Here is a 14522-nt window from a genome sequence, read left to right as displayed (position 1 = left end):
TAGACAAAGAACTCTCACTGCCCCTTCTATTGTTGTGATTTCTCCTACTTCACCCTCTCTCCCAAAGTAAGCCAAAAGCTTCCCCTGTCTCGAGATCATTTTCTTTAAGCAAATAGTTGGTTTATAGTTTGCCTGTGCGGTTATTTTGGAATTCAAATGAATGGCATAGTGGTTCTCACAATTAATCCACACTTTCAAAGAAAGTCTCGCACTCAGTCACAGCTACCAAAAAATGTCTGTTGTTCAGAGAGGTTAACAAAGGCATTCTGCTCCTACTGTGCCAACCAAACCTTTCAGCCAAGTACTGAACTGCTGCATCTGAATTTTAAAAGACCACGACGAGAGTGGGCAAGGGCTTCAGATACATGTGCCAGAATTCTGCCAAAGATTTCATGAATCCCTTAATATCCAAAGAGCTAGTCCAAATCTAGCCAACATAAAAAAATATCCAGGCAAAACACCAAAAACCTCTGTTAAATTCCCCACATCCACAACCAAAATGCAGTTCTTAAATGAATGGCTCAATCATGTCACCAATGAACAACTCCACAAAAACATCTCAGCAACTAATGCATGGGAGAAAAGGTGAGAGTGCTCACTCATTGTGTACAACATTTAGATCACAATAAAGAGCAAGCTTGTTGGTCTCCTGTGCCTGTAAAGAAAAGGCAAGACAATCTCTGGACCTCAACCAGCTATAGGATTCCCTAAGAAATCTGGCCCCCCCACCACTCCATCTTGAAGTCAGGCAACCCTCACTGCCACAGCACCTTCTGAATTTATGGTTTCATATATAGTGGTCTACCTTCGGAGTCACCACCCTTACACAGGACCTTACTAGAAATGTTCTATGTAGCATCTGCGACCATGTCTCCTGGAACACGGCTACTATCTTGGTTTCTCCTTAATCGACACTCACAGGAGGGGAGGAGATGGGCCTAACAGCAAAAACATCCGACTTGGGAACAGGGAAGCCAGGTTAAAATCTCACACTCGGCTCAACATCGTGTCTCCCATGCCTAAGAATGTGTATAGTCTGATTCTTTTGTAAATAACTCTACTACCCACAGGCCACGTTTGTGATATTTATTTAAAAAAAAACTGCAAAAAAAATCTCCCACGTGGCAATGACCTGGGCAGATGTACCCATAGTGATAGTGCAGTATGTGTCTCTGGTGGCATTGGCTGTGGTCCTGATGCTATTAGATTGGCGGAGGTACCCCCAGATGGCCCAGGCAGGAGGTTTAATCATGGCACGGCCCTTCTGGCGTGTTACAATGACCCTTGCAGAAGTATCACCCCTACAGTGCTACCCATGTCCTTGGCAAAGCTATCTATGTGCTGGTTCTGGCCAGAACATTGGTCGCGGTGTTACTTTCACACTAGCCAGAGCCTTCATAGAGATAATACCTTACTAGGGGTGGCAACACTATAGCCGAAGTATCACTTTCAAGGTACTGGGAAGGGCCAGTTTTGTTATCTGCCTTAAGGTGCCCCTGGCTTAGTGAGTCTGTGGCTGCTCAGCATCCTCTGTGTTTCAAAGCACTGCAAGGCCTGCACCTACTTTCAAGATCCGAGATGATGAGGTTGTCGTGCAGCTTCACAGCGCGGTGCTGCTCCACCTCGTCCTCTAGCTCAAAGATGGTCTCCTTCATGTCACTGTGCTCAGTCTCCTTCTCCTCCAGCTCTGCCCGCACTTTCTCCAGATCCACAGTCAGGTCCTCAATCTGCTTCTTGGCCTCCTCACGAAAGGCAGCATACTCGTCCTCCACCTGCAGGGCAAGAGAGAGTGCTGAAAACACAGCTCACCTTCAACCAATCAGCTCATCTGAGCCCCAAGGTGCCAACCCTGTACTGGGGTAATTAGAGGTGTGTACCCTGAGCACTATTTACCACTTAGTAGTTTATGTTTACAGTCATGCTACAATGCTTGTTAACTGGAGGCTCACACAGAATAATAAATCAGAGAAAAATCATAAATTTCTTCAGATGGTCAGAGCCTTCCTAGCTTGGTTCTCAACTCTACTCTTGTCTCAGTGGGCTCCCCTTGCTTACCTGCTTTTAGCCACCTGTGTTAATGCACAGATTCAAGACCTGCCTAATCACATTGGAGCCCAGCACTGTGTTTCGGGAGGCAGGCACATACAATTTGCCACTTCCTCTCTGACACCACTGGTTTGAGGTGTTAACTCTGCAACCAAGCCACTCCAGCTAGTACACGACGTCAGCTTCTGGGCAGAACGCAATTGCAGCATACGATGTTTAGAAGTCAAAACATTACCCCAGCCAAGAGGGAGAGCTTGGATTTATATATGGGACTGAAGAAGGACACATGCAGGCAAAACAGACTTTACATAGAGGTCTCAGAACACCAACTCCTTTAAGCCATCCCACAATTAATGGGCCTCAATGGCTGATCTTGGGGGGGAGGGAGTAGAAGAGTGTAGGGGAGTCGGTAAAGGGAAGAGCTTGTGTTTAGAAGTCTACAGACTTGCTTTATGATTACTGTCTCCAAGCTGCACTCAAGTACAATTTAGGCATTCGCAACAAAACTCATGGTGTACAAGCGAGTGTTTGAAGTTATAGCAGCTAGCCTTACAAAAAATATGCACAATCACCAACCCTATTCATCTACATACTTCTCCAAAAGGTTGTTTGCGAGCTACCAGTAACTCTCAGGCTCTCTCCGAGTAGCTTGCTGCCTGTCAACTGGATTGGAGCCTCTGCGGATATCCTACCTTCAAAGGCTGCACTTTAAAACATTGTGTGCCTCTTTCTGAGAGGCTAGGAATCCGACAATGCAGCAGCATCAAGTAGCACACCTTTTTGTGAAAAAATGTTGTGCTTCTATTTGCTAAGAAGCCTGAAAAACGTAAAATGCACCAGCTTAAAGCACACTGTTTTCAAATTTTCTCCATGCAAAATATTGCTTCAAAATAGCCGACTTCATATAGTACGTTTTGGCAACTGCACTACATTTAAATGTCCTTCTTTCCTTTTCTCTCCCTTCTTCATTTTTCCTCCACTCTATATCTTTCTCTTGCTTCCTTTCATTCACCATATCTTTCCTTTCTTTCTTTCTCTTTATTGTCATCTCTTGTTTTCCTTTTTTCTCCTTTTTCATTTTTAATTTTGCTCTTTTTTCTTTTGTCACTTATTCTTATCTCTCGCGCCTTTTTTCTCTTCCTCTCCCTTTCTTTTCTTTTCTTCTTTTTCATTTTCAAATTTTCTTCATTCCTATGTTTTTTTTTCTATTTCTCTTTCGTCTTCCCTTTATTTCTCTCCTCCTCTTTTATCTGCTCCATCATCCCAACCTTTTTCTTCCTTCCTCTTCCTTCCTTCCTGTCATTTTCTCGTTTTCTATCTTTCCTACTCCGCTTTTCTCCTTTTATTTTCTATAAGGTTGTTAAGCTTCTTAAGACATACATTTTTGTTTCCATATTGCACAACACATATACCTCACTGCTAGGGGTTGCTGTAGAGATATATTTTTGTAGAGGACCATAAAGGCTGCATGCACCTTGCAAAATGCACACATAACTTTCTCATTTTGTTGCATGTGTGCATGCCACGAAGGGGAGGTGGGTGTTTTGGCCTTGGACAGCTAAATACTCTACGGCAGGCTATTCCAAATATTTCTTAAACCATTCCTGCTACCAGAAAACATTATTCTTAATCTTGGGTTACTGATGCAGAACCAGTTCCTGGACATCAACCAATGGACATTAGTGAGGTAATTGAAGTCTTTTGGGTCCTATCTCACAAAATGAGTAGTCATCCCTTGTATTGTTTGTCAAAGAAACAAAAAGCCTCAAAGGGCCACTTGCCTCTCAAAGTTGAGTCACATACAAAATTAAAGGGACAATACTAGCCCATGTGGAACCCACTGGTAAACCTTCCCCAATACATGAGGCCTACCATTACTACTATGGGCTGATTACAGCAGGAATTGGGTACTTTAGGGGCAACGTACAAACTGCTTAACCCTTATATATCCTTATATAATCCCTATGTTAGAAAGTAGATCTAGATTGGCTTCATTAATCAGTAGTTGTAACTAAAGAAAAGGCTGGAACCCACTGATCTACATGACATTGCTATCCCTCAGACCACAATATATTGTCTTTATGCCAGACTGATCTGGTGGCCTCCTTTAAAAAAATCATATTCATGAATCAACATATATTATACACTTTAGTTTCCAACTAGCAACCTCCGAAATAAGGAGTCACCATTGCCACTCTGTCGGTAGGAAGACCAGTGTCCGTTTGACATATTATTAACCAGAAGGTTATCCCAGGACTCCCTGGCTTACTATCAATGTTCTTATTAGCCAGAACGATACAAGGCCAACTTTGAGTCCCGAATACTTCAAAGAAACCACTCCCAGGTGCTGCTAGTCTGTCACACAAACCCAGGCAAAAGTTATACTGAAATCAGATTTGGATCTAAAAACCCATGCTTTTAGATACAGATGATGGGGTGCTGCCCGCAATGCCCTCTTTTATTATGACTCTGCTCTAGAAGAACAACAAGGTTCACACAGGACAAAAGATATGAGTCTTGTGTTGACAAGATCTAGACAAAGACCTCCCATTTATATAACAGCCCGGCCCTCCTAAAATAATGCAGTTATCGGACACTGCATCCTTTTGGGTCTGAAAGGATCCATCGCTCAAGTGACGTGGTAGATAGCTAAGTTGATGGAGGGTCACATGGGGAAGGTGATAACATTCAGGTGGGAGTGTAGCAGCTATAAACAGCCAAATACATCCGCATACACCATGGATTTCGAAGGTGTGGTGGCGGGGCACATAAAAGGTGTAATACTACTTTGGTTAATTTAAGGAATGGCGTCAGACCCTAAGAAGTTGCCACCTGGTGCTGGATTTGCAGTCCAGTTCCAAGTGCTACACCTTGCAAGCCTTTTTGGAATAAATGTTTAGGAATTTTAGGGACTTCCCATAAAATGCGCAAGAAGAGCTCCTGGTTTGACATGGTGGAGGTGGAATACGGCTGGATACTCTACCTTGACCAAGGTGTCCTGCAGCCGGTTGGCATCATTACGGGTGTGAGCTAGCTCCTCCTGGAGATTCCCAACTAAGACCTCAGCCTTCTCCTTGTCCATGCGAACACTTTCAAGCAGATCCTGGATGTCTGACTTGTCCCCAGAGTTGTGAATGGAGTAAAGTTCAGCCACCTTTTGCTTTTCCTGTTCCAGCTGAGCCTTCAGACGGTTCAGCTCGATTTGGTCGCTGGCCAGCGTGGCCTTGTATTCTTCCAAGCTAGCTGCCAGTGCTGACTTGTTAATCTGTTCGGACTCCAAGATTCGCTCCATGTGGTGGTTGCGCTCCTTTAGGGCACTGATTACATCTTGGGCCTCCTTGTTATCCTGTTCTGCCATTTTAAGGGTGTTGCTAAGGTGCTGTTGTACGCCAAGGAGCTGCTCCCGATCAAATCGAGCATTCTCAGACAGATCTGTGTAGCGCTGCTCCATATCCATGTACCTGCCACTTTTCACATCCTCGTCCACAACGTACGAGATGTGGTGCTCATCCAGCAGAGAGCGGAAGTACTCGATCTGCCGGCTGTAGTGCTCCAGCTTGTCACTCTGCTGGCATAAGGAGTCCATGAGAATGACTTTCTCTTCACCATACCTCTCATTCTCGCTGTTCAGCTCTTGGGTGATTTGTTGCAGATCAGCCAGCTCCTGCAGAGTGGCCTGTAGCTCTTCTGCTGTACTGTGCTGGTTTTCCTCCATCTGGTGGATGCGCTCAGTAAGACATGCTACAGACACCTCACTGGCATTGCCACTGCTGCCCTTCCTCGAGCGCTCCATGCTTGGCAAGCCTTCAGACTCTGAGGAAGATGAAGGGGCATCCAGGGCATCATCACTGGAGGTGAGGGGCTGGTAGACCTCACTGCACTCGCTGTCCAAGTTGTCCATAGAATTGCTATGCCGGTTATCCAGAAGTGTATGTTCATCCTGACTTAAAAGATCCTCCATGGAGCCAGGAGTTGAACCTTCCACCGAGGAAGCAAGGGTCCCACCACCATCACTATGGTTACCAGCCGCCATCTCCGGGCTCAAAGAATGGAAACCAAACAGCTTCTCAGTGCTGTCCATCCTCTGCTCCAGGGAAAATCCCAAAGCATTAAGTCTATCCTTCAGCATGCGGTTTTCATTCTTCAGTTGATTCAGCTCTTCCCGGATTGCAGTGTTCTGCTGCTGGAGCTGTAGCAGCATGGACTCAACGTCCGTGGGCTCATGGACCACAACCACGTCTTTCTCCTCGGATTTTTCCTCGCTGTCCGAGGGATCATCGTTCAGCCCCAGCTGCGTGCGCATGTCTCGAAGCTCATTCCGCAGGTGGAGGATCTCCACATCCTTCGTCTTGGCCAGCGTTAACAAGTCTTTCACTTTGGCTTCTAGCGCAGCCTTGTCATTGATCTGATTGTCAGACTTAGATTTGCTCATGCGAATGTCAGACTCGGTGCGACTGCGGGAGCGCTTAGTGACAGTGATGTCAGTCCCTCCCTGCCCCATGGAAGATAGCTTCTTGCTTGGGTTCAGACGAGAGCGGTCGCGGAGCCTTTCCTTGGAGGAGCTAGACTCTTTGGTCCCTGAAGATGTGCTACGCTTGGCTGTGTTGGTACCTGGAACAAGAAACAAAAGAACCTGTTTAGGAAAAGGAAGCAGTTTTATTTTTACACAATTTGGGGTTTCAATTTCTCATAGGAATGTGCGTTCAGGCTTAAAACCATATGCAATTCTCGGGAATGAACAAACCACAGAGCCTGCAAAATTCTAGGCACCAAAATCCAAGCCCCCGTAATAATTACCACTAGGTGGGCAAAAGAATATGTGCAATACGGCATGCCACTTCAGGAACTATTGACACGGAAAACACTATACACCTTAGCTCGACAAAGCAGGTTAACTGTCCATCTAATAAAACATCTGTTGGAGGGAGTCACTCACTCACCCGTTTAAAGACTTAGTTGATTGTTGATAGCTGATATTGTATTACTTGAGTCTGTGCACTGTACAGTGTTGAGACTTTGTTCGCTTGTTTTCTCAGAGGACTTTTGAGGTGCTTTTTGAGATTTCACGCGTGTACCTCCATATCCTCTACTTTACTACAGTCAGTGAGACCATCTCTACACCCACTCACATTTTTCAGATGGCCTACACCAAGGGGGGTGATAAGCCCCGAAATCTACTCCCTACTACTATGGGTAATCTAAGAACTAATGCTGCCCACTAGTGACTTCTAATATGACCCCAACACTGGCAGGATCGTCAAGGCATAAAAACATTTGCACCGTCTCCCTTAAAAGACTGACACACTACATTAAACGAAAAAAAAATACCCTCACCTACCTAGTCACCTTATCTCCTGATGTTGTCCTCCTCTAGGAGAACCATCTATCTACCACCCAATCAGGCAAGCTTAGGATAGACTGGGTTGGTAGGATGGTTCGTAGCAGCTTCCTTGGCGGGACTGTTGGCTCTTGCTGGGCTTCACTGTCTACTTCATCCCGAAAAAAATGTGGGCTGGCAATCTCTTTTAGAAATCACTCTTGTACGCCATACACAAGACTTGGACAGACCCAATGTCTTTGTGAAGATTAAGACCACGGGCACCACAATGATATTGGTCTTCATTTATGCCCCTAATCATGAAAGGACAGCCTTTTTTTCACATCTTTTGGGACGGTTTACAGAATTTGGCAACACTAAAGTAGGGGTGGCCGGAGACTGGAACTAAGCATGGACCCATATATAAACAGGTCTTGTCCACTGGACAATTTCAATTCTAAAGATAGGGCAAAATTAGGAAACCTTCTGAAAGATCATGACTTAGAGTACCCTTGGCAACTACTACACCCAAGAGATAAGGAATAAAGTTTATTCTCTTGTGTACATGGTACATGTTCTTGAATAGACTACTATCTTATTGGCCAACACGCTCTGGTCTTTCTGAATCTTACTGTGCAATAGTGGAGCATGCTTTAGTAGTCCTAGAACTGGCACTGGGTCATGATGCTCCCACTGCCAAACACTGGTGCCTAAACATGTTCAACTGCAAACTCCAGAAAGATAAAAAGAAACTCATTGAGCATTTACATCAGTACTTAGACAAGAACAACCCTTCAGTTGTATCATCACAGGTTCTTTGAGCAGCTGGGAAGGCAGTTATAAAGGGTGAACTGATGAGGCATTTAAGAAAAAGGCCTAGCAGGACAAAATAGCACTGCTAGAACGAGACAATAGACTTTTGACTCAGGAAAACATGACTAAACTCACCCCAAAACGTCTAAAACAGCTTGAAACAGCAACATTTGATCTTAATACTCATGTCACCACACAGTCTGAATATGCCCTACTTCCCTTGAAGTGGAGACATTACGACTAAGGGGGAAAAGCAGGCCGTTTCCTGACAGCCCAACTCTGACAATGATAGGCGCACATAGTCATAACTGCAATTAGAGACCGGGAAAGAGAGCTGATCACACATTTGCCCAATTCCTGTCAGATGATGGCAGGCAGCTACTAGAGGGTGAGATTAAGGAAGAGGATATTGCAGCTGCATTTTTAGCCATGCCTTGTAACAAAGCACTGGGGATAGATGGCTTTCCTGCTGAGTTTTAGAAATAAAACACATCTATACTGGTATCACTGCTTTACAGAACCTGCAAGGATACAGAAACGACGGGCACATTCTGCAAGGAATTTAACAACCTCATCTTGAAGCCCTATAAAGACCAGATACAATGTGTGAGCTACAATCCAAATATTTAGTCAATACAGACATGAAAATTCTGGCCAAAGTGTTAGCCACCAGATTAAAGATCATTTTCCTGAGGCATGTACGTGGCTCTCAGGTCAGTTTTATCCTGGTCGCTCCTACAGGAATCACTTGCAACATTTATCGAATGTCCTATGGAACGTAAAATATGACATGGATGACAAGATATTATTGCCTTTGGACGCAGAAAGAGCATTAGATAGGTTTGAATGGGGGTATCTATTCACAATGCTGAGAAGAGTTGGCATAGACTTGTGATTCCTTGACAAGGCACGCTGGCTCTACTCTGATCCTACTGCACAGGTTGACTAGTGGGGGACATATGTTGCTGCCCTTTCCAATATCTAGACGGACGACGATGAGATGTCTACTTTACTCCCCTTAATTTCTCATAGCACTACAACCACTCGCTGCAGCTAAATGTCAGTGTGTGCAAATGCAGGGAATTCCTATGGCTGCTGGTCGCATTAAGCTCTTGCTCTATGCTGATATCATCCTCCTTACAACCGGCGACCCTGAAATCTCGATTCCCCAACTAATGTCCTTGATTTCAGAGTTTTCAAACTTCTCTGTTTAGAAGATCAACTGGTCGAGAAGCAAAGCATCGATTATAACAAAATGCCTGACTAGAAGGTCCCATTGCTACTTTGACTTTTTGTGGAAATCTACAGAACTTAGATACCAGGGCATCCAGGTCACAAGAGGCCTAGAAGGGATGGTGACGGACAATTTGCAGCAGTTGATGGCACAAATGGACTGCGACTTCCATAAGTGGTCCTTTGTACAGCTCTCCTTGTGAGGCAGAACCCAAGGGGTAAAACTGGTAACTGCTTCCAGATTCAACTATTTGTGCAGAAAGCCTAGGTTGAAACCTGCAAAACTTCATGCACATAAACAGGCGGGGGCCATCATCTATTGGACATGTATGTGTACTATATGACTCAGCACCTCTCGCAGCTGGGATACTTTATGTCTCCTGCCTCGGATTGGCTCTCCTGTGTAGCTATAGAAAAGTCTGTCAGTACACGCTATACTAGGTATATGTATACTATACTGTGCCCAACTTTCCCAGATACTAATGAACCAGCCCACGGTGAGAGCAATGTAGGCAGTCTGGAAAGATGTACATTAAGAGACTGGGCATAAATGGTCTTCACCTTTCAGGGGGCACCACTCTGGTCTAACACAGCCATTACAATAGGAAATTAGACTTTCTACTGGCCACAATGGGCTGCGAGTGGGATCATGATGCTATAGTACATTTATTATACCACTACCAATATGATGAAGGCCTTTGAAGCCCTTTGTATGGACTTTTGCCAATTGTGTCTCTTCTTCACACAGTGTGCTTGGTGCCAGCCCAGTTGCCTTACCAGAGTCACCTATTAGGAAGTACATACTTACATGGGGCACCTCCAGGAATGCAGTCTCCCAATTTATACCAAATTATTATTCACTCACTGTACTCTTGTAATATTAGTCGGGAGGCGAGGCGACATCGGCAGGCCTGCCTAGGTTTTGAATACACTGATGAGGACTCGTCAGATTTGCTCAATAACCATGACATGACCCTGAGAGAGGCGCAATTGAAAGTTTCCTATTTTAACATTTTACATGACTGGTATTGGTTCCGATACAATTTGAAAAGGGCTCACCTACTGCCTGAAGACAACTCTGGAGGTGCCAAGAACTAGATGCGACCTTCTCCATATACTGTGGCCCTGCACAAAACAATCACACTACTGGACAGGTATATGGAGCACACTGTAAAATACTAGCACCATTCAGTTCTTCTCATTGGCCAAACTTGCTATCCGACCTGATGTTCTTGAGGTGGATGACAGCTCCACCTCCCATCCACCTCCCATTGGTGGCGGTGGATGTCGACGGCCTTAATGGTTGCAAAGGTCAGTATCCTCAGGCACTAGCGCCTGACGGCACTCCCAACATACCAAGAATGGTTGACCGAGCTCTTCCACCAAGCCAACTATGAGAAGTGTATGTCTGAAATTCAGGATAACCATGTAGAGTTTAAGGTCCATTCATGAGATTAAACAAACTTAAGCCCATGTCCCTTGATGATAGAGAACGGTTGTGCACTTACTCAGTATAGTCGTTTTAATATGTACCTTCATTGGATGACAGGGACATAACGGAAGATGAAAATTAAGAATGACAGACTGTTTGCACAAAACACGAATTAGTGTACTAATAAACAGATGTGCGGACTAGGGAAAAGGGTTTAGGAGGGGTGTTGCTTTCTGTTCTTCATTCTTTGCTATTTGCTCTTAACCATTTACTATTTACTCTTTACTGGTCACGATCTATTGGTCGGATCAGTATTGACTCAATCTATCCTTTTTCATTTTATGTTTTCCCCACCTCCTTTCTTTGCTTTAGTTTTTACCGTGCTATCATGCACCTGTGTATACATTTGTTATTATGACTACATACTGTTGCCATTTACCTCAGAACTTGGTCTAGTGTTTTGAACATCTTGCATTATAAAATAAGAATACTTCCAAAAAACCCATCTGTAAAAAGGAGTGACATGACCAAACTTGGGGGGAGCAGGAAATGTTTTTTCTACATAAGTGGTACCTCCATTGTCAGCATAGTAAAAAAGCTGTGTACGTCTAGGCACCTAAAGGAAGCGTGAACTTTGGCTTCAAAAGTCTAAGCGGATTTGATTGGTACTAGCACTTGTGCTTAAAGACGGCTTCTTCTTTCAATCTGCACCCTTTATTCTTTCCTTGTAGTTTAGGAAAGAAATCAGTTGTTTCAATTACCTTTTATTTTTCTGTTTTTCTCACGCTGTTGGTTTTGTTCTAGTACCTGACCTCATTGTCTCAAGCTGAAGTAGGATGACATTCTGGACTCCAGTTTGGACAATCATGTCCCTCAATAACCCCACCCCTCCTTTTGTTTCCTTTTAGAACGATTCCTGGACCATGATCCTGCACCTTCCACACTTCTGCCTATAATATAACCCTTGGGTTCTGCTTCAAAAGTGTGACCATGCAATAGACATGGCATCAGGCACGTGGAAACCAACTTGATCTCTGGCCTGAGTGTCAACAATCTAAGTATTTCCTACACTAGAGGCCAAATATAGGCCTCAACATTCAGGTACGCCTTTCACCATCAAAGGTGGCAAGCATGTTTTTTACTCCGCTAATCAGCAAATAACTGCCCTTCTCTCCTCCAGTTATCTCTCTAGGTATCATATGTACCTAAATAAATCAGAGGTCTTCACTGAAGCACAAAATGGAAATGACCCACTTTATTAATAACAACTAACATTAGGCCTTGCTTATGAAAAAACGGATCAAAGATTCCTCTCCAATGGATATGTTATTGGTTGACCCATAAGTATAAAATTCTCCAAGCAGATTACGTAGGTAAGAATGTTGAGGTGGAGGTTATACATCCAGAGAAATACTACCTCTCTATTAAACCATTAGCCGTTTCTTCTGCTGCTCAATAACTCACTTATAATTTTTCCCAACAGCAGCCTTCTCATTTTTATTCCTCTTGGTATACCTTTCACCAAGCTCCCAAACAATTCTGGCCAAAACTTTGATGAATACATTTCTCCTCTGACTCTACGAGTGGCCAATCTTTTGGTTCTTGGTGATTTTCATGTTTGGGTTGACGCCCTTGAATGGCCACCTCCAAGAACCTGCTTGGCTTTTATTCAACAATAGGTCTTGAGCAAAGGGGAGTAAAGGCAACTCAATCAGCCAGCCACATGTTAGATTTTGTCTTTACTTCCTCCAACGTTATCCCAGAGTCTGCATGCTCACTGGTTTTTGGACAATTAGATTTCCCATTTTGTTCGCTATCCTCTTGGCTATACCTACGACTTGTCACAAGTCCACTATGGTACCAACTCAAAAGCCATCTTGATTATATTAATAAAGCTAACCCCCTTAACCTAGCTTCATTTGGATGGCATTAAATAGGGCTCTGATCCAGAACCCAAAGGTGCCAATTTCGATTTCTGGGGTTGGGATTGTTTTCCCCTCAGAAATCCTTCCTCTTATGGCTCCCACCCTTAGGCTTCCTAATGCGCAGAGGAACTCTTGACCTCTAGAAAAGCTTACAAATTACTTAAGCATGTAAACAATACCATTACTCTAGCTCATCAAAGCCGCTTCATCTCATCCTACTTTTTACTTCTCAACTTTTTCTGCACAATAACTCATAATTTTTTCCAACAGCAGTCATCTCATTTTTATTCCTCTTGGTATACCGAACAATTCTTCTGCTTAAAAGTTTGATGAATACATTTCTGATCTGACTCTTCGAGTGGCCAATCTTTTGGTTCTTGGTGGTTTTTTTTTTTTTTTATACTTTAAATGCACCCTGAACCCCTCTCATGCAGTGTTACATACACTGTACAACACTGTGGTGGCTCTCAGGTCAATTCTGGACCAGTTGAGAATCGTTACAGATCAGAACGGAGTTGCCGATCTGGTCTTGCTGGATCTCGCCGTAGCCGTAGCCTGCGAAACTGTATCTCATGCATATCATCTCTAGGCTGCAAGAGGCCAGTATCCGAGCTAAGCCCATGCCTGGCTTTCAACTTTTCATGCAGGACAATTCCAAGCCATCAAATTAAACCATTTTCAGTCCATTTTTAGGAATCGGTCAAGTCCGGTCCCTCATGGCTCTTCTCTCAGCACAACCTCATTCAATCTTTTTGTGGCTCAACTGCCATTACTACTTCGAACTTTTGGCCTTTTATTAAAGACAGCAGCAGAAAACACAGACCCCATTCTAAGCATGGCTGGGGTTTTGGAAATAACCCCATGCAACCTCCAGTTATCCTACTGTGGTTGTGGGCTAGATGAACAAGAACTCTCTTAAGCACGCCAGTGAAAAGACCCAGGGATTCTGGGTCGTCCCCCCTCTATCTGGTCAGCCAACTTGAGTTTTCCCATTCTGGGCTCACCTGTTTATCCAGCCACTGTAGTTCGCAAACCTCACCTCCATCTTTGATCATAGCTTTATTTTATTGCTCTTACATTAGCAAAGTTAGGTCAACTTTTTTTCTTTCATTTAAGACAGCACAGGCTGTCATCTTTCCAGCCCTTTCTAATGACGTGTGATTTGCAGCGAGATTGTAACTCGACATGTCTGGGCTTCCTCTCTTCTTGATCACTTGCCTCCAAATGGTTTACAACTCAGCACCAGACTACTCCTTGACTTCCACACAGGCCTCTCTAATCATCTGAATGCATTTTGAGTCCCAGATACCAAGCTCTTCTCGTTCAATAGCCTATGTATCGGTCACAAAGACTTACACAGTAGGGGAGAAGACTTTTGCAGAAGACTTTTCTTACTATCTGCCCTCCTAAATTCTTTGATCTGCTTGTACACTTCCTGATTCTTCCCAAGATTCAATGACTCCACCAATGGGGCTGTTTCTTCACATCAACTAGCCAAGTTAAAGAATGCTTTTTGCATCCAGATCACTTAACTTTTTCGAACTATGGTCCTACCACTACAAAAATCATCTTTCTCCCTCAGTTAACCAGCCACCTCAAGATACCCTTATGGGTATTCGTGTGCTCCATAATTTCACAAAATAAACAAAATAAATAGTAAGGCAATGGTGCCACGTAGGAATATTTCAACACAGTGTGGGAAGGCAAATAAATGATAATACCACAGCCAGCCTAGGAATGTGCCGCCATAGTAATT

The 14522-nt window shown here is 44.0% G+C and overlaps 1 protein-coding gene across 1 annotated transcript in view; it reads right to left on the bottom strand.

Moving 5' to 3' along the window:
* The window catches only part of SPECC1L (sperm antigen with calponin homology and coiled-coil domains 1 like), a 622366-nt gene that overhangs the window by 420444 nt on the left and 187400 nt on the right, over positions 1-14522 (bottom strand). Inside the window, exons 4-5 of the mRNA XM_078667759.1 lie at positions 5030-6657; positions 1565-1772 (exon numbers count right to left, since the gene is read on the bottom strand). Of these exons, the coding sequence (XP_078523885.1) occupies positions 1565-1772; positions 5030-6657 (1836 nt within the window). The remainder of the gene's footprint in view (positions 1-1564; positions 1773-5029; positions 6658-14522) is intronic.

Source organism: Lissotriton helveticus, chromosome 11, assembly GCF_964261635.1.
Source record: "Lissotriton helveticus chromosome 11, aLisHel1.1, whole genome shotgun sequence".
Lineage (NCBI taxonomy): Eukaryota > Metazoa > Chordata > Amphibia > Caudata > Salamandridae > Lissotriton > Lissotriton helveticus.
Note: the sequence above shows the minus strand (reverse complement) of the source record. Positions and strands in the feature narration are given on the sequence as shown.